This window comes from Chenopodium album, chromosome 6, assembly GCF_948465745.1.
Source record: "Chenopodium album chromosome 6, dcCheAlbu1.1, whole genome shotgun sequence".
In the NCBI taxonomy this organism is placed as follows: domain Eukaryota; kingdom Viridiplantae; phylum Streptophyta; class Magnoliopsida; order Caryophyllales; family Amaranthaceae; genus Chenopodium; species Chenopodium album.
In genome coordinates this window covers 38,643,739-38,664,956 of record NC_137839.1, presented here as the reverse complement: position 1 = coordinate 38,664,956, position 21,218 = coordinate 38,643,739, and the positions used below count along the sequence as shown (strand labels likewise).

The following is a 21,218-nucleotide window of genomic DNA, read 5'->3' as shown; positions in this document are numbered from 1 at the left end:
CTAACGGATTTTTGGATGAAATCCGTTAGTGGGACCCACTAAGAGCACTCACATTAGTGAGCAAAAAAAATTTGCTCATTCTCTCTCTAGTCACTCTCTCGCTTCCAAACCAAATTTGCTCATGAGCATTTTTGGTGAGGAAATTTTATCTCACTAGTGATCAAAAAATAATTGAATTGGTCATGAGCATATTTTATTTTGCTCATTGATGTAGTAACATTTTTACCATTTTTGCTCATCAATTTTGGATGAATGTTGAGGCCCACGTATTTACTGTTCATCTTCAATTTTGCTCATCCTATGAGCAAATTCTAACTTGCTCATGAGCATATTTTATATTGCTCATAGATGTAGTAACATTTTTACTATTTTTGCTCATCAATTTGCTCATGAGCAAAAAAATGCTCATTGATGTGAGTGCTCTAAGTACTCATGGATTGGTTTTAAAAAAAAGAAAAATAAAAAAAAATAAAAACCTAAACCCTTACCCAGCCACTGAACTTTGCAACTACCGCCGACAACCCCTCTCCCCTTCACATCCCCACCGTTGGCACCCTCAAAACACCCGAATCGGCGTTTAAACCCCAACGGATAGAATTCCAACCTCACATTCCAGATATGTCGTCTTATTTCCCTCACCTTTAAGCCACGGGACTCCAAAGTCTGTCTCCACAATTCTAACTTACTTTCCACACCTTTAATTGTCTCATCAATCATCAAAATATTGTTAGCAAAAATCATGCACCATGGTATATCATCTTGAATCGAGCTCGTCAATTCTTCCATGACTATTGGAAAAAGTTTAAGACTAAATGTAGAACCTTGATGAACTCCAATTATTATTTTGAACTCTTCAATTTACTTATTTCATATGAGAATAGAAAAAATAAGTTTGGACTAGATTAGAAAAATTAAGTTCTGATCATACATTATTGCTATATGTGCGATTTTAAATTGCTAGATATCTTTAAATTATGTAATGGGAAAATGTATTAAGTACATATTAACACCATACACATTATTACAAATCTAACAAGACCCTGCTTGATATACTTAAGCCATTCTTTTATTATTGCACATGGGCTCACATTTTTTGGTAGTGTGACAAAGGAAGATAGAGAGGGGTCAAATACAAAATTATCCATGTGATGTAAACATAAACTAAAGAATGAAGTGTTAAATGTAAGTGTATATTGGGTATTTACATTGTGAACGGAGATATGTTGTTTCCTAAAATTGATATGGTTCAATATTTGTGAAACTTCCTTGAAAGGAAAGTGGTGCAATAATTAAAGAATGGAGGAAGTATATTTTTTTCGTATGGATTAACGTACATATAAGGTCAAAGTGTTATCAAAAAATAAGTTCATGTCAAATAAGTAAAAATAAGGTGAACTAAACGTAGTCTAATTCTTAACGATATAAAAAAAATGTTTGGAGGCCGTATAGACTTTGTAGGAAATGAAATAGCACATGTACAACTTTTTACATAAAAGCAAAGTAACACAATATCTAATGTAAATCTTTCGGATAATTAACAATAATACATATCTCTCATGCCAAAACATATACACAATGCAGTTTCCCTACCTTCTCTCTTTCTCTTTGGAAATCTCCATAGCAAAACTGTAAAAGTCTCTTATCCTTTTGAAGATAGAATTTGAAATTGAGATTTGAGAGTGAAAGAGTATTGATTCATAGACTACATAAATTGCTGTTATCCAAATCTCCGTTCTTTCTATGTTGAATAATGATACTAAATAGGGAATTCAAAAATCATCATTTTATTTCCTTAGCTTATAAAGCAAGTCTTGGTGGTGAGTTCATCTGACTTTTGCTAAAAGTAACTTCTAATTTTAAGAATACTATTTTGATTGTGGATGTAAAACTAAATTGTGGAATAATGTTGGTAGGTCTAAGTTTAATTCAATTAAAAATTGTCGTATTATATTGTGGTTTATGTCTTTTCTGCTAATATTATAAAGTGCACCGAAGTACTGAACCTTTTCTGCCTCATAATGTTCCTTGTCGATTTGCTTGATAATACTTGGTAAAAATTCATACTTTTCTACTTTAGGGCTTTCCATTTTACTTTATCATAGCCTCTAATAGTCTCGCTTTGAAATGCTTTAATTTAATGTTTCCCAAGGTTTTCTATTTTAATCTCCTTGATCTCTCCAATCTTGAGTAGTCTTGGCCCAAAATCTGGTTGGGTTAAGGCTCTTGAGAGGTCTTCTTACCTACCTAAGGAAAGCAACTTCCTTTTTTTTTTTTATAGTGATAGTATTACTTTTGCCAAAATCTTATTTAATTATTGGGAAACAAAAAAAAAAAAAAAAAAAAAAAGGGGGGGGGGGGGGGTACAAATTTAAAAATAAAAGTTCCCTCAAGCTTGACTACACTCACAGATGCTTGTTACTTAGCAATGTCCAATTTTTCAGTAGTTTTACAATGCCGTGAAAATGTTTAATATACTGATATAAATTTTTTGGTTATTCTATCCCTAATTTTTTTTTTGTATGATGCAGATGTCTGAACTGGCAGACATTGCTCGATGTTCAGCAAATGCGCTGTCTGAAGATGATCGTTCAATGAACTATTTACTCACATGTCTGGAGGATTTGAGCGTTGTCATTGGCCGTCGGAAATTTGATGCACTCACTGTAGAGACTTTTGGAGCCCGAATTGAGAAGTTGATTCGGTCAGTCTTTTCTTTCTTTCTGTTTGTTTGTTTGTGTGTGTGTGTGTGTGTATGTGTGTGTGTGTGTGTTTGTACTGGGGGTATGACTCGAATTTTCAATTGAAGAAGCAGCTATGGTTCTGCTGATGTTTGAGTATTAGGAGCTATGCTTATTGATTATATGGTGCTGATGCTTTAAGTAGCTTAAATGTTATTGATGCTCAGCTGTTTTGTTCATTTATAATTACACCCTTCATCACTGCCTTAATTTCTTCAGAGAAAAATACCTACAACTAGTGGAGCTGGTTGATAATGAGAAAATTGATCTTGTAAGTACTGTAATTGATGAAGATGCACCTTTGGAAGATGATGTCATACGTAGTTTAAGAACCAGCCCTATTCATTCTGCCAAGGATCGCACGTCAATTGATGACTTTGAGATTATGAAACCTATTAGTCGTGGGGCATTTGGTCGGGTTTTCTTGGCTAAGAAACGAACAACAGGAGATCTTTTTGCTATAAAGGTACCCTTTTTCTTTGTCATTTTGAATGTATGTATAGTCTGATGTTTTTGATTTATTTGAATTTTGTGGTACTTCTATTGGTGTTTCAATCTCGTTGTTTTTGACATTGTCACATGTAAATTTTGAAAGCCATCAATTACTAAATTAAATTTTGCTATTTATGTAGGTTTTGGCTAAGGCAGATATGATTCGCAAGAACGCTGTGGAGAGTATTTTGGCAGAACGCAATATTTTGATTTCTGTCCGCAATCCTTTTGTGGTGAGCAGGTCTATCTTGTTTTTCCTCTTCCCTTCAGTGAATGATAATCTCTTTAATCTCTACTTGTTACTATCAGGTTCGGTTCTTTTATTCATTTACTTGTCGTGAAAACTTGTATTTGGTTATGGAGTATTTGAATGGAGGAGATCTGTATTCACTGTTAAGGAATTTAGGCTGCTTAGAAGAAGATGTTGCTCGGGTCTATATAGCCGAAGTGGTTAGTTTTTTCCTTATATCTTTTATCTTCTGGTTAAATTTCGTTATAAATGCAAGATTGCCTCTTGAGAGCCTTGGATATTTTTCAGGTCCTTGCTTTAGAATATTTGCACTCTCTTCATGTGGTTCATCGTGATCTCAAGCCGGACAATCTATTAATTGCCCATGATGGTCATATCAAGGTATAAAATGATTATTGTGTCCGTTCAATTTTTAAACTCAATTTGCACATATTTGAAGCATACCTAACCTGATGGAGCTTGTATGGAAAATATGGCTTCTAATTATATTTGTTACTCTTATAATTTGCCTTTGGGTTTGTGAAAAGCAAAGAACCACAATGTGAAGAATATACAAAAACATAAGAAAAATAAAACTTTTAAAGTTATATTCTAATCTTTTATAGACGTGATTATTTGTACGTTAAAATCTAATCAATTCATAATGCTTTAGTGCACTAATTACAGAATGACTAAAGTTGCTCTTCTAACTTAACAATGGAACATGTTGTAAAAACTCCTTCCTTCCATTCTACTTATCATTTATTTCTCCTCTCCTAAAAAATTCTGCTCTTCTACACATTTATTTATCATGCTTAAATTAGAGAATTATTCAGAATTTGAAAGATATTCAAATTTTAGACGAACAAATTGCATCATCTATATGCGATTGCATCTTTTTGACAGTGACTCCCTACATACCCGTCGGTTGAGATCACACCAATCTTAGTTTCATTACTTCTCTATATAGTTTAGGATATTTAAGCCAAATCAGATTTTTAACTATCAGAAATTTAGAACAAATTAATAATGTCTATATGAAGTATTAGATAATAACGTCTCTTGAATCTCACTGCATTGTTTATATACTCTCTAAATTTATACTTTCTATATTTAATTTCGTATTTAATTTTTTCTTAGCCTACCAATGTTGTATGAACTTTTTTCCTTTGCTAAAGTTTTCTCAAACATTTATGTTTTCTACTTCAATGTTTTAACCACTCTCTTAATTTTTTTTTTGAATTTATTCTTGGTTCTCTTTTAAAATTCCCTTAATTATTCAAAGCTCTTTCGTTTAATCACTTTACTCACCTTTTCCAAACTCTTTTAAATGATTATTTTGTTATGTCCTTTTCTTTATATGTACGATTTCTTATGACGATTCATGTTAGCTGACCCCAAATCATTTTGGGACTCAGGCTTTGTTGTTGTTGTTGTTGAAACTTACTGCATTTTTTCCACATTTGGTCAGTTGACAGACTTTGGGCTATCAAAAGTTGGTCTCATCAACAGCACTGATGATTTATCTGGCCCTGCTGTTAGTGGGACAGCCATTTTTGAAGATGATCAACCGCAATTATCTGCTTCAGAGAAGCAGCAGGAAAGAAGGAAGAAGCGTTCTGCAGTTGGAACACCTGACTATTTGGCACCTGAGATTCTTTTGGGAACAGGACATGGTTTATCTTCCTTATCTTTTACTTTATATCCTGAATATAGAAATCTGCCTGATTTATATGAGGTATCAAATGTAGTTTTCAACTAAATGGTTTAATGGTCATCAACTTTCTGGTCCATTGGGTGTAGCCAGATGCATGGGCAAATTATTTGCAGCTATTAGTATAAAGCTGTGGAACTGTGCAATAGTTCTTGTAGAATAATCTATTTAATTGAACATTTTACTCTGTTTTTTGGATGGATACATAAAATAGATTGAGAAATGCACTGTGTTGATACTTGATTTTCCTGTATCTTTATTTCGCATTTACTTTAGCTTGAATTTTCAAAAATTATTGATTAATGTGGTATCTGGGTTTTTATTCATTATTATTATTATTTAAATCTTTGTTTTTAGGAGCTACGGCTGATTGGTGGTCTGTTGGAGTTATTCTATTCGAACTCATTGTTGGAATCCCTCCCTTCAATGCTGAACATCCCCAGGTAATTTTTTACTTTTTATAATTTAATTTGGTTATATTCTCTTTGTATTTCACCTTCAATATGGGCAGGACTAGTTGGCTCCTGCAATATGGCTTATTTATCTGTAAGAGTTGGTCATTGTAAAGGCTAGAGGATTAGTCCTCCTTTGAGAGTCGTGGAAAAGAATATACTTCTTTTTGGAAGTGTATTTTCTGGTTTCAGATAATACCTTGTGTCCTAGGAAAATTGTTTGGCTAATGGATTACAATGTTTGCTGCAATATGTCGAATGTGACGTAGGCATAACCTGGTCTTTGAGTATTTTTGCAAAAAAAAATGGGGCTCATCATCTAATATTATGTGTAATTGTTTATGCTGGAATACATCAGAAAATTTGAAGAATTTTATTATGTAAGAACGGCTAAAAGTCAAAAAGTAAAAGAATTGAATAAAACAACAGAAACCTTAGCCTTTGTCTTCCTTTTCTTCTCCCTATGTCTCCATAACTTTATTGATACACAAAGAAATCAATATGAAAATGAGGTTTACAAAGAAAAAATAAGAATCCTGTGCAACTTTCTTGGTCACTGGAAAAAAAATTGGTACCAATATCATAAAGCAGATGAGGTATATATAGGAATTGTCTATTGAAATTAAAATTAGTAACACTTACAAATAGTCATGCTAATCTTGAAATCTGACTATAGAGAACTGTTTTTCTAGTGTCTTAATTCCAATATCTTGTTTTGGTTTCAAAAACACTGCATATTTGCACCAATGACTTGGTGAAGATAGTAGATACTAATTAAGTGGCAACATTAAATCAAATAAAGAGTGTAAAGATAATAACACATACAGCTAGTGGTGACGTGCTAACTGTAGATTTATAAATTGCCTTGAAAAAAAACTGTAGATTTATAAAACAACGAAGAACCAAGAAAGAAAGGCATCTATCTAATCTAATCAACACCCACTTGCTCCTATTATATTGTTCGCATGTGATTTTGATGCATCCACCTCCACTGCTTTGCTTACAATTTTATATATGTTATTTTATTTTATTAGTTTTTTATTTTTTTTTGAATTATAATTTAAAATTAGCATCATGGAAAGATAAATATCTTCCTTATAAATGAAACAGTCCTTTGAAGCAGACTAGAAATAGTGTCCATGCATGTTTTCAGACTTGAAAAGCTTCAATCAAGGCAGACTTTATTTCTCTTTATTTTAATACTTTTAGACTGGGTTAGGGGGATGTCATATTAACAATATCTATAAGCTGGACCTAATATGTCCATACCCAACTAACCGGAGCCGCATCATTTTAGTATGGGTGTGAAAATACAGAATGGAATTTCTATGTTTGATATGGTGTGTTCGTTCTGGTCAAGAAGGAGAAAATATGTGTTAGAACTACCGAATATTAGCCACTTGGTGGTGTGGGGGGTTTTTTTTTTTGACCTACATATATTCATTATATGTAGAATTGCTTGCTCCAAGCAGTGTCAATGTCATTCTTTTTTTCCTTCATTGTTTGAGATACAAAAGACGCACATGTTTTTAACAACACATTAGAGAAAAATAAATTTATCCCTATTAATAAAATACCTTTTCAACCACTTTCATCATCATCATTAGCTGTTGACTTCAGGTCTTATAAGTCTATTGGGACTGTGCACCGGTCTTTAACCAGACTGTACCCGATTCCCCGGAACGTAAATCATAAGATTCTGAAGATCGGGACTGACCAGTAAATAGTTGGTCTAGACTGGATTGGACCTCAATTTCATGTCCGGTCCGGATTCAAACCAGGAATAGACCTCAATTTTTATTTATTTATTTAGTTGTTTTAATAAAGAATAAGCCGCAATTAGATATGGTTAAGTATAGCAAACCTCAAAATATGACAAAAGGGGAAAGATCTTAATTCAAATAATCCTTATATGCTATATCAAATTAATGAAGTTTTTAAACACAACACTCTAGGGCCCCGTTTGGTTTGATGTAAAACATTTTCAATGAAAATTAGTTTTCTTGGAAAACATATTTTAAAGGAAAATTACAATTGCAAATTAGTTTTCCTTTGTTTGGTTACATACAAAGAAAAAGAAAATTAAAAAAATAGGAGTGGGAATGTGAGGATGGATGAGATGAAAGTAAAAGGAGCAAGGAAAAAGGAGGAAAATGTGGCTTCTCTTTGTAAAAGGAAAATGTTTTCCATCAGTAAGGATGTAATTTTCCACCTTTGGGAAAATTGTTTTCCACTCCTTTACAAACCAACCAAAGGAAATGGAAAAAAAGGAATAATCATTTTCCATGAAAACATTTTACATCAAACCAAACGGGGCCTAGATCTTAATCGATCTTGTTCTTATGAAAAAAGGTCCTCAATTATAAAGTTTAAGAAAATCTTCCACTTACAACCCGTAAAATTACCCATTTTGCGGGTTACAACCATCACTTTTTTTTCCGCAAATTACGACCAAAAAAATTACTAAACATTTTAAACTACGACCAAAATCCAATTTTCAGCCATTTTTACTGGAATATGACGTCATTATATCAATGAATGATCCCAAACTAATATTGGCTCGGGGTTATCTTTTATATCAATAAATGATTAATGACGTCACATTCCGGTGAAAGTGGCCAAAAATCGGATTTTTGTTGTAGTTTATATAGTTTGGTGACTTTTTTGGTTGCGATTTGCAAAATATAAAGTGATGGTTGTAATCCGCAAAATGGATACTTTTACCGATTGTAATTAACAAATTTGTCTAAAGTTTAATTAAGGAATCATTAAACGCTTCATAAATGGATCACAAATATACTTAAATAACATAATTCACTAAAATAATTGAATTTGGAATAAAAAAATTAGCTTCTAGAAATCTAGCGATTTGGTAGAAAGAACTGAAATGTGAAGGTTTGCGAATCTCAAAATTACCCAACTTTAAGTTGCAATTGTAAAGTCTTTTTGCCAATCTAGATTGCTTTAGTCACGATTTTTCCTTTTCAAATCTTCTAGAAGATTCACGTGAATGATTTAGCTCCATTGAAGAACTCGAGAACTTAGAAATGATGATTTTTAATGGAGTATAAGAGGAAAAACTTGAGAGAGACAGAGAAAGAAAGAGGTGTACATGCAAATAAAGCAGTACTTCAAATTATATAAAAAGGAGAGAGAATGAAGGAGTTTTGAGTGTCAAACTGTTGGCAAGAGGGAAAATAGTGAGCATTAATTGAATAATTGTCTTAAATATGCTCTCTCTCTTCCCCCCCCCCCCCAAAAAAAAAAAAAGAGTTATATTCCGTGTAAAACGGGTTTTTGGTCCAGACTAGAACATTTTGGTTTTACTTGTACTGGACTGGAAGCCCCAAATCTGTTTTTAACATGGATTGGGCCATTGAGTACCAAACTTGAATCCCTAGACTAGTGTATTTGTGCACACACCTTATTTTCAATGTAAGTAGTGTCGGTGTCCAACCCCATCTAGTCTTGGGATACCAAGAAGTTGGGTCGTTGGTAAAGAATTATGCGGGTCTCCTTTATTACCAAACTGTCAATTGGTACAAAATTCCGGTAAGATATGGTAATTTACTGTCGGGCACAACTACATCAAATCTTTAATTATTGAAGCCATAGATCTACAAATAAGTATATTAATATGAGAAACAAATATTTAGGGCTTTTGTTCACCTTTGACAAAGGAATCCCATGCAGATCATGAGTGGGAAAAAAAAAAAGAGGACTTTAGCGCCTTGGATTCCTTGTGTCTTTTAAAACTAAGCATTCAAATTTGTAGAATAACCATTTAAAGGAATAGAATTTTTATTTTTTATTTTTTTTAGTGTTAGTCTCTTCTAGATTTTGGTCATTTCATGCAGTTTTGTGCATGTGATTGCTCCTCATTACATGGACATGAACACACGTTAAGTCTTTCTTGGTTTTGAAGAATTCATGTTTTCCATGGGCAGTTTCATTGTTATTGCCTCATTTTAACAAATTTATTTCTCTTGTAGATAATCTTTGATAATATTCTCAATCGCAATATTCCCTGGCCTCGTGTTCCAGATGAAATGAGCTCTGAAGCAGCAGATCTTATAGACAAGTAAGTAACAAGAAGTTATTTGGCTTTGTTTATGATCAGATGGTGTTCTGTCTGTCTATCATGTTAAATAATGTTGTCAGGATTAAGCATACCTCAAGTTTTATTTTTTTTATTTTTTATTTTTTTATTTTTTTTTATTATTATTTTTTTATTTATTTATTTTTTTTAATTTTATTTTTAATTTTTTTTTTTGTAGTTGTTTTTATTTTTCCTGTTACCATGTTTGCAATCTAACAGTAGATTTGTGGGGACCAAGCTCATCAGAGTCATAATTGCATGATATACTGATTCTAAGTAAAGTTCGTATTTAAAACAATTTGATTATGGTTAAAAATTCCAGCATATCCTCACTAAATTTAGCAGAGGCTACAAAGTTTATATGTGAGAAAGGCAAGACTGTTTAAATCAGCCTTTGATGATTTATTGGCGAGTATATTCTGAGGCAATCTTGACGATTCATGTTAGCCAACCAAATCAATAGGACTTTTGTTTTTGTTGTTGTACCAAGAGAAAAGTTATTTAAAAAAAAATAAGAGATGGGTGGGTGTGTGTGTGTGAGTGCACATTTGTGTAATTATACGTGTAATCAGCACCAGGCTCACATAAAAAAGACAGAGTTTAATGCCAACAGCTAACAAGAGTTTTCTGCTTCATAGGTTTTTGGGGAGTTTATTTCATCTAATTGTAATGGTCTGTATAGAATACTGTTTATAGCTTTCTATGTGAGTGTGGAATTGAATTAGCTAACATTTATAGTGAATCAGAGTTTCTGTGACCATGCTTTTTGATAGGGTCATAAAAATTGAGAAGTATACAGATTTTTTTTTTTTTAATTTGTGGTGCAGTTGCTTTATTCTATCCGTGTTGTTATAAGCTTACAATTTATAAAGACCAGTCACCAGAGTGGTTAACATGTTTGGTTTGATGATATAATCAAGTTATAAGACCATGCCATGAGTTCTATAAATAGCTATAATGGAAAAGCTTTGATCAATTCTGATCTTTTCTACTAATACTTTTTCTTACAATCAAATGTGTTTGTGGCCATTATAATTCAGATTATTGACTGAAGATCCTAATCAGAGACTTGGAGATAAAGGAGCATCAGAGGTAATACTGTGTTTCATCTAGGCTTTTAAATATCTTTCTTTTTAATTTCCTGTGAATGTATCATCCCCTAATCCCATAAATTTACAATTTAGGTGAAGGCACATCCTTTCTTCAGAGATATTAACTGGGACACACTGGCTAGGCAGAAGGTGCAACATTTAAGCTGATCTTAAACGCCTGTGACTATTGTTACTTATTAAATGTGTATACGCTATCTGATGTTTTAAATACCTCAGGCAGCATTTGTTCCTGCTTCAGAGAGTGCAGATGATACGAGTTACTTCACAAGTCGTTATTCTTGGAATCATTCAGATGACCATGTTAATGCAGCTAGTGAATTTGAAGACAGCAGTGATGATGGTTCTGCTAGTGGGAGCAGTGGCTATCTGAGTGACAAACAAGATGAATTGGTAATGTCTGTTGAACTGGAGCTTGTTACTTTGTCATCATTATCCTTGACTTCTAATGTATTGATGTTGGTAATATTGTCATCAGGGAGATGAATGCAGTGGATTGACAGAGTTTGAATCTGGCTCTGCTATTAATTACTCCTTTAGTAATTTCTCCTTCAAGGTGTGTTCTTGGCTCCAGCATATCTGTGAATTTATTTATTTTTATTGATTATTGAAGCACAGGAGGAAAAATATAAACCTTTTGAACAGACATTGCACCCAGAATTGCTAGGACTTATTTCTTACCCTGTCTAAAAATTGTATTAGTATATAGTCTCTTTCTCTAAAATTGGGACAAAATTGAATTGAATGCCATCAAAGGAATTAATTAATAAGTCAGTGGAAATTAAAAAAACAGATGAAAACAGAAAGTGAGTAGAACCTAGGAAAATTGAGGAGTGTATATTCTTGATACTCGATTGTTTGACATCATGTGGCTTTTAATCTTTCTTGCATTGCCTCTAAATGTTATTTGGTTCAACCAGAAATTCTTATGAAATATAGTGTAAATGATTAATGAACCCTTAACAAAGAAAAAAAAAGATGATCTAATTTGAAGTTTTGGGTGAATTTTTTGCTATATTTGATCACTAAGTTATCAAAATCAGTGGCTGCTTGCTAATTTTATTTTGAAAAATACTTTTTATGATGCGTATATGATTGGACTAAGTGAGTAAAGTGACTAACATCGAGTATTAACTTTTAGAGGTGAATCGATCTGAATAGTTCCAGGTTTCACCCATCTTAGTGTAGAATTTTATTTGTGAATGGTGGGGCTGTTGTGATGATGGTTATAAGTGATTGAGATCGATGGAAGGTTGAATATAATGGTGGGGTCTATGTTACATTGACACGGGTACGGGTATCCGATATTGGTACGTATCCGAGTGTCGGATACGCCATTCTCAAAAATTTAGGACACGGGGACACCGTCTTAACATTGGACTCGGGTACGGATACGGCAATAATTTTTCTAAAGAAAAAAATAAATAGATAATTCGTGCAACAAATTTAAAAATTGATTACATAAACTGATAAACGCATAACAAAAGTTCTTCAACTGGATAAAACTGATTACATAACCTCATTAAAACTGATTAAAGCTAAATATCCCAAACAATGCCGACTAAGTAATAAAAGACCACAAGCAGAGTCATACAAAAACAATATAGATATCAAAAGATGTTCTTCAACTGTTCAACTAAATGTCTAAATCATTGGCAGCACTATGATAACTCTAAAAAACACTTCAATTCTTCTCAAATGTCATCAAATGCTATAGCTTCAAATTCTGGTTCATTGAGGGAAAGGTCAGCAACTTCTAACAAGCTATCTCCATCAATATTATCTCCCCCTATTAAAAATGAAAACAACAGAAGTTAAAATAGATAAAATGAGAAATTATTTACAACTTACATGTTTACTTGAAAACAACAAATAAGAATTATGAGCTACTTACCAATATCCCAATATTTAGTTGGTCCCTCTGTATAATCCTTTTGCTTTCTAGAGAGCAAGCGTAAGTTGATGTGAATATAGACAAGAAGTTCCAGTCGTTGAGTATTAAGCTTGTTTCTTTTAATAGTTTGGATGCCACCATATGTGCTCCAATTCCTCTCACAACAAGAAGAAGAAGCGGGTTGCGAGAGTAGCTTGAACGCAAGGCTTTGCAACATTGGAGCTCCCGAGCCATAGTTGGACCACCATGACATAGGATCTTCATATGCCATTGCTGCAATAACATGGGGCTCATTAAAGAACCCTAAACCCCCTGAGAAAGTTCCATATTCAAGAAATACTTTTCTAGCATCATCGGCATTTGGGAAAAGCCTTTGTAAACACTTGTTTCTATTTAATGAAACCTCTTCATCTTCATTAGGAGGTACTCTTGGAATGCTGCCATCTCCTCGTATCCATTCTTGAGTGTAGTATCTAGGAACTAAAGAATGTGCCAAGCAATGTAGAGGGGTATTGCTTTTGTTCCACCTACTCTCAATGACATTTTGAATAGCATCATAAAATGGAGACTGCCCTGTGAGAAAATCAGCACCTTCATGATTGAAAATAACTTTTTTCACTTGTTCGATCATCGTATCCCACATGTCATACACCAAGTGTAAGACACAAGAATCTGTATCAGCAGCCCTTAAGAAGTTCATCATGGGCAGTGTAAACTCAAGAAAATAGTCAAGTTTATCCCACCATCCATCACTCACCAACAGATCTTTAACCTCCCTCGCCTTAAGTTCAACAGGATTCCTCCCATTGACCTTGAATTTCTTCCAATCAGGATCCATTACAGTTTTTTCAAGAGCATCCTTTAGTAATCTTAACCTAGTTGCCATCACAATCTTAGACCCAAACCTAGTTTCAGCAACCTTTAAGAGTCTTAAATCAGAATAACGTTCAAAAATTGTTCTTGACAAACCATGATTCAGAACAAAATAATTAATTTCATCAACTTGCTTCACTAACTCTAAAATCCATTGACACTCTTTGTAATGGTCAGCTTTCTCACTAGGCTCACATATAGATTGCAAAACCAAATTTAAGCAATGAACAACACAGGGTGTCCAAAAAATTTGAGGATATTTTTGTTCAATCAAACCACCAGCAGCCTTATAATTAGCAGCATTATCAGTTACAATTTGAACAATATTAGATGAGCCTACATCTTCAATGATTTCAGAGAACAAACCTGCCAGATACTCAGCATCTTTTGTAAGGATTTCGCTTGCATCAAAAGCTTTCAGAAACATAGGGCCAGAAGCTGAGGCAGCCATTATGTTTATCAAAGGCTTCGATTGGAGATCTTGCCAACCATCTGAGCAAATTGAAGCTCCTTTCTTCACCCAACTGTCTCTAATAGGTTGGAGTAATTTCTCAACATGAGCTTTCAATTGAAGTAGCAACGTCGTTCGAAGTCTATCATAAGTAGGAGGAGTATACCCATACAAGCTTCCATTGGCTAGCCTTTGACAAAATTTTCTGAAGTAAGGATTTCTAGCAAAGTTGAAAGAGAGCATGCCTGTATAAAACATCATCGCACATTCTTTATCGGCTTCTTCCCTTTCTAACACATTGAAGGCTATCTCGATTTGACCTTTTCTTTTTTTTGTATGAGCTAAATCGGAACCTTCAGGGAGAGAGATGTAATCCTGCCTCTGTTTGACGCTTAAATTATGAGCCCTTTTCTTTTGTTCAGCTTCATCATTTTCCCTCTTAATCTCGCGATACACGTCGTCTGCTATTGTGCAAGGTGCAACACCTTGTTTGGCAAGTTTAAGCAAATGAGCTTTCACTTTAGAATAAGAACCACTGACTTCTTTGTTGCAATACTTGCATCTCCACGTCTTGTTACCACCTCCACCAGCAGATACACGCAAAACCTCGACATGAGTCCATAATGGTGTTTCATCAAACCCTACATTCTTGGTTGGCCGAGGCATGGATGCTGGATACAAATAACAGAGTATAAAACAGAGTATAAAATTAATATTGGATTATTCAAGTAAATAACAGAGTACAAAATTATAAGACAATAACAAATCAATTAAATTATTCAAGTAAATAACAGAGTATAAAAATTTGAAGATTATCATAATAACAAAGTATAAAAATTTGAAGATTATCATAAGAAAAAGATTATCATAAGAAAAAGATTATCATAGAAAATAATGCATGCGATATAATTGAAGATTATCATAAGAAAAAGAAAATAGTTTAGAGGGAATTTGATTTGATTTACTAACATACCTTGTGATATTTGGAGATCTGATAAATTTTCTTGTAAATACTAAATTTTGTGGAGTGTTTTACTAACATCCTCTTTTTATAGGGGTTTTTGAAAACCATTCTATATGGAGAAGCGGAAGAGTTTAATTTGAAGAGTGGTAGACAGTAGTTAATGAGGGAAGAGGAAGGGTCATGGAGAATAGCTAGAGTAGTCACGGAGGAACCGAGGAAGAAGGATTGGAAAGAATATTTTTATATTACTTTATATAATTATATCCATATCAATAGTAGTATCGATATAAGTAACACGGATACTTCATTGAGATAGCAAATAATCATACACTAATTCAATAATTTAGTTCGTTAAATTGATTCAATACATAATTATATATTGATCAATCGTTAATACATTGATTCAATAATCTCGTTCTTATATTACGTTAACCAATAGCATTCTAATGTTGTTTCAATACATAATTATTAGATATTGATCAATCGATAATACATTGATTCGATAATCTCGTTCTATTGGATTCTTATTATTAGGTTAACCAATAGCTTTCTAATGTTGTTTCAATACATAATAAGATATTGATCAATCGATAAATCGATAATACATTGATTCGGTAATCTGATTCTATTATTAGGTTAGCCAATAGCTTATTATAAACGATTCCTTTGTTGTTTATTGTTGTTCTTGTAATGTTGTATACATAATTAGATATTGATCAATTGATAATTCGATAATATATTAATTCGGTAATATCGTTCTATTGGATTCTTATTAGGTTAGCCAATAGCTTATTACTAATGTTGTTTCAATACATAATTAGATATTGATCAATCGGTAAATTGATAATACATTGATTCGATAATCTCGTTCTATTGGATTCTTATTATTAGGTTAACCAATAGCTTTCTAATGTTGTTTCAATACATAATTAGATATTGGTCAATCGATAAATTGATAATACATTGATTTGATAATCTCGTTCTATTGGATTCTTATTAGGTTAACCAATAGCTTTCTAATGTTGTTTCAATACATAATAAGATATTGATCAATCGATAAATCGATAATACATTGATTCGGTAATCTGATTCTATTATTAGGTTAGCCAATAGCTTATTATAAACGATTCCTTTCTTGTTTATTGTTGTTCTTGTAATGTTGTATACATAATTAGATATTGATCAATTGATAATTCGATAATATATTGATTCGGTAATATCATTCTATTGGATTCTTATTAGGTTAGCCAATAGCTTACTAATGTTGTTTCAATACATAATTAGATATTGATCAATCGGTAAATTAATAATACATTGATTCGGTAATCTCGTTCTATTGGATTCTTATTAGGTTAGCTAATAGCTTATTATAAACGATTCCTTTGTTGTTTAGTTTTATTTAAAACTACTACGTAAGTATAATGATGTTGATTCGATAAATTGATTCGATCATTGGTAAATATTATGATGTTGATACCGATTAGCTAGTTATAATTATTTTTATTTCACCAATTAATTATAATCTCATTTTCTAGTAAAAAATAAAAATTAGGATGTGCGTGATTTCCCAACCATTGAACTAATCAATCAAGCTTTTAAGCTTTTATATTAAAAATATATAAAAATTTTTGCGGCTACGCCGCAAATAAAAATTAATTTATTTCTTTATACACAATATTTCTTTTGAAAAATGTTTCTTTTTAAAAATGTAGCAAATATCATTTATTATAATTCATTTGTTTTTCAAATATAGACAAACTCCATCTAATTACTATTTCTAGTATCGGTTTTCTTCTTTGAAAAAATATTACAGAGTATTAGACTTCATTTGTGTAAAAATTAAATAAAAGTTATATATATACTCCATTTATTTAATAAAGTGTATCATATTATTTGTATTTAATATACTTCAGTAATTTAGTTGTAAGATTTTTCCAATACTTTTGTCCATAATATATCAAAAATAGTACTGTATATACAAACACTCAAAAGAAAAACACTCGAAACCTTGCTTGGGAAGCCAAAGTAGTGCCAACAAACTAGTAATAATCTAATACTAGTAATTTGTACCACTTTTCTTGGGAAGCAACAACTGCCCACAAATTAACAGCTGTAAAACAGTAAAAGTAAATATAATATAATCAGAATAGCAAAATTTTGCTTGAGAGTCAGTTCATCTTCTTCAACGGTTCATCTTCTTCAACTGTAAAAATTTTACAGTCACAAAACCTCCTTGAACATCACTTTCTTCCTATCCTCATCTAATTCTTCAAAGCTTCAAGTATTTCAATGGCCGTCGTAAACTTGTAACCGTGTTCATCTTCGAAATTGTTTGAGAACCGTCTTCATCTTCTTCAAAGCTTCAACTCCTTCAATGGCCGCCGTACCCGAGAGCAAAATGGAGTATCCGGAACGGATTTCATACCCGGATCGGTGTCGCGTCGTATCGACCCGGGTATGCCGGCCAAAATGCCGTGTCCAGGTAACATAGGGTGGGGTTTTCCGCGGGAAAATTTTGTGGGTTGTGCAGGCCAATGGCACTGGGTGGTGTGGTTCACTGGTGGTTTGGCTGAGGCTAGTGGGGTGAATGGTCGTGGCAATGATAATTGTTGGGAGTAAGGTGTTGGTAGAAGGGGAATAGGGTGATGCAGTTTTGGGGATTAACTTGCATTAAGAGTAGTTTTTTTTTTCCTCCCCCCCCCCCCCCCCCCCCCTCTCAATAACATGGGCAACAAAGTAATAAAATTCTCTTTTTTGTATAAACTGACATGCCATTGCTAGATCTAAAAAGACAAGAAACTATATTTGGGAGAAAATGGGGTTGGGGGGGGAGGGGGGAGAGAGGGAGAGAATAGCTCATGGACCAAATCAACAACCTATAATCCAAAGACTACGGTGCTTATCCACCCTCTATCACTGTATGGGGTATATTCAGGTTTTCTTGGGTTTGTTGTAATGCCAAGGATGGTTAAAACCTGCCTGATCTAGGATGCCTATTTTATATTGCTGACACTAAATTTGGAATAAAGAAATACACGGTTAAAGTAGGAAATATGATTAAGACAGGCTATATTCAATGTTTATGGGAGATTTATCATGTGTGAAATTGTACAAGTCAGGGAATCTCTCAAGTTTTGATTGGATGTAAGTTCAATTTTTTTTTGAATCAACTCTAGCATGAGTAGCTCACAATAATTGGTTAAACTTAAATGTTATGGTCTCCGGTCTCCCATTTAACCATTTTTTTTTTTTCCTGCAAGTTTTGTAGAAGTATAGGTTGCAATTTGTTATATGTTTGCAAGGAGGAAATTACCATGGTTCATTACTTCATTCTCATTCTCCTGTGTTTCTCTTTATTGTTTTCTCTAGAATCTCTCTCAGCTTGCTTCAATCAACATTGATTTACTTAGCAAAGGTTGGAAAGATGATCCGCCCCCAAATTCAAACGTTTGACTACCATGTATTCACTGAGTCAAGAACGCCCTGGGATTCCCTGTTTGATTGTACAACCTGTAAATGTATGATCTTATCTACATTCATAAGCTTTAATTATATTCATACCTGCCATTGTTTCATTACAAGCGTGATTGTAATTTTGCAGAAATAGAAGCAGCTATTAGAGAACATACAACGGAATGTGTCTAACCTCATACACTGCAACAAATTTTGTATTGAGGGGTTGCCGATGTCGTTGAGGTTTTTTGTTCAATTCCGGAACTTAGAATGTTAACAACCATTGATAATTTTCTTATGGAAGAATTTGGGTTGGAGAGGGGGGCATGAGGGTGTAATAATGTATGCATATTGTTGAATTTGCCTGCACATGTGCTACATTTGTTTGCAACATCAATGGAAAAAACATCCCCATTTACCAAATGTCCAAATTTTAGTTGTGTAAACCCCACCAATTTACTTGGTAAAATTGGTTTTAACTACCTTTGTCATTATCAATTGACTCACCATTGTAATTGAACAATGGTTAATGACCTGAAAAATTGGTTTCGACTACCTTTGTCATTAGCAACTGACCAGACCCAAAAATAACATGAAATTAGATATCAACTTGACTTGTATTTTACCGAACCCAAAATAAGTTCAATTAAAATTACTCTTGAGTTTAATACTTTATGTGATTACAATGATAATGGTCTTAGTTTTGGCTTAACAATATTGATACATTGTTGTTTTTCATAACATATGATATACAATATACCTGATACCTCTTGTATGCAATTGTACAGGTTCAGATTCTAATTTACCAACCATATAAGTATAAAACACAATTTTATACAAGAAAATGAACTAAACATGTATTTGGTTCAAATTGAACTCGCACTACAATTTAATTGGGAAGCAGCCTAGACCTGGCAATCCTGACACACACCCGACGACCCGACCCAAAACCTAAATTGACTTGACCCGAAGTGACCCGACTTGAAATTGACCCGATACCCAAAGTGACCCGATCTGAATTGACTTGAATTAATTGACCCAAAAAGACATGAAATCTGAAGTGTCCCAAACTATAATTACCTTATACTTGAAATGACCAGTTACAATTTAAGCCAAATACTTGACCCGAACAAACCCAAATACAAAATAATCGCAATTAAACATGCTCATTTTTTTTTTAATAAATTTATTTGTCATGTGTAACAGTGAAAGTAATTTACATATTTTGAATATTACTTTTCTCGATGTTACAATAATCTTGTATTGAAGATAGATCTATTAATTTTCGACTCTACCCGCAAACCCAATCCGAACCCGAACCCTTTTTGTGGGTCTTGAACAAATTTTTTGACCCGTAACTCGATTTTAACCCGAACTTGTTCAACTCGCAAATTTGCATGTTAAACCCGATCCGAATCCCAACCCGTCACCGCAATTTTTTGGTTTTTTAATAAATATATTTATTAGAAAAATAATATTAGTTTATTGATTAAGTTTGATTGTTTGTCTACCATCAAGCCTTCTTTTTTTCTTTTTCTTTTTTTTTTTTTTTTAATTTTTTTTAATTTTTTTTTTTTTATCTCTTTCTCATTTATCTATATCATATAACTATAGCTCAAATCCATACCAATCACCTCCTACACCAATTATCGACCCACACTAATTTCATCCGTATATCTCACATCACCGTCATATTACCGATTGACAAGTCTATTGATATTATAGTTCACATATATAATTATGTTGGTCTCTTCCTTTTGGTATGTTTCAAAGTTTTATTTTTAAGTTTATTATTTTTATTTAATTAGTTAAGAATTGATATTGGTGAAATGGTGACGATTTAAATTATGTAGTATGTAATGGCTAAAAATAGCATAGTGAAAATGTTCGATTAAAAAATTGGACAAAAATATATACCTCCGTTAAATGTTATGTGCAACTTTTGAGGGGGTTGCGGTTACCAAGGTAAAATTCAAGGGGCAAAAATTAGCTAGTGTAATGGGAATTAATAAAGAAAGGGGAGAGAGAATGGGACTACCCTACCTAAAAGGTTCGGAAAATATGAATTTATGATGAGGGAGAGAGAAAATGGGACCAACCCACTTAATTATTCAAATTTGATTTTTAAATAAGGGTATATTGGTCTTTTTAACCTTTTTTATTTTTATTTTTATTATAATAGGAAAGAAAATAAAAAGTTGCACATAACCTTAATCATTCGTTTTTGGTAAAAGTTGCACATAACATTATTTAACGGAGGTAGTAGCAAAGTAAGCTTGAAAAACCAGGAATTTTTACCAAAAAATAATTAAATAAAAAATTATTCTAATCCCGTTGGGTTGACCCGAACTCGAAACTTTGGGTTAGGGTTGAGCATTTCTCAACCCGTGACCTGGAGCAACCCGACCCGAAATGACCGTGACCCAGAGCGACCTAAACCCGATTGACAAGTCTAAATTAAGATGACAACAATAACATAATAATGATATTAACACTAACAACTATATTTTCTATATAAGAAATAATAATTATTTCGTATAAAAAAAATTCTACTAATAAAGCTTCACTCAAAGTAACAACTAGAATAGTCCTGACCCGATTTTAACCCGACCTAATCTTGACCCGATATATGGACCCAAAATTTGACCAGGTCCAAATTGACTCGACCCAAACTTGACCCTTCCCAATGGCGACCCGAAGTGCTGGCCCGAACACAACCTGAAAACCGATCCAAACCTGACCCGAACGAC

General features: G+C 33.1%; 1 protein-coding gene across 2 annotated transcripts in view; it reads left to right on the top strand.

The window, feature by feature from the left end:
* Positions 1 to 18,899, top strand: part of LOC145636036 (putative serine/threonine protein kinase IREH1) — a 28,956-nt gene extending 10,057 nt beyond the window's left edge. The window contains exons 5-18 of one of the 2 annotated variants that reach the window (XR_014113992.1): positions 2,529 to 2,701; positions 2,958 to 3,204; positions 3,371 to 3,463; positions 3,540 to 3,680; positions 3,769 to 3,861; positions 4,931 to 5,135; positions 5,531 to 5,616; positions 9,618 to 9,706; positions 10,765 to 10,816; positions 10,909 to 10,965; positions 11,053 to 11,226; positions 11,312 to 11,389; positions 18,385 to 18,533; positions 18,617 to 18,899. Coding sequence is in view for 1 of the 2 variants with exons in the window: in XM_081687470.1 (XP_081543596.1) it covers positions 2,529 to 2,701; positions 2,958 to 3,204; positions 3,371 to 3,463; positions 3,540 to 3,680; positions 3,769 to 3,861; positions 4,931 to 5,135; positions 5,531 to 5,616; positions 9,618 to 9,706; positions 10,765 to 10,816; positions 10,909 to 10,965; positions 11,053 to 11,226; positions 11,312 to 11,389; positions 15,107 to 15,172 (1,554 nt within the window). In the remaining variant the exon portion in view is untranslated. Of the gene's footprint in view, positions 1 to 2,528; positions 2,702 to 2,957; positions 3,205 to 3,370; positions 3,464 to 3,539; positions 3,681 to 3,768; positions 3,862 to 4,930; positions 5,136 to 5,530; positions 5,617 to 9,617; positions 9,707 to 10,764; positions 10,817 to 10,908; positions 10,966 to 11,052; positions 11,227 to 11,311; positions 11,390 to 15,106; positions 15,419 to 18,384; positions 18,534 to 18,616 lie in introns of those variants that run through there. The other variant, XM_081687470.1, reaches the window with a different exon arrangement.
* Positions 18,900 to 21,218: the final 2,319 nt, after the last annotated feature.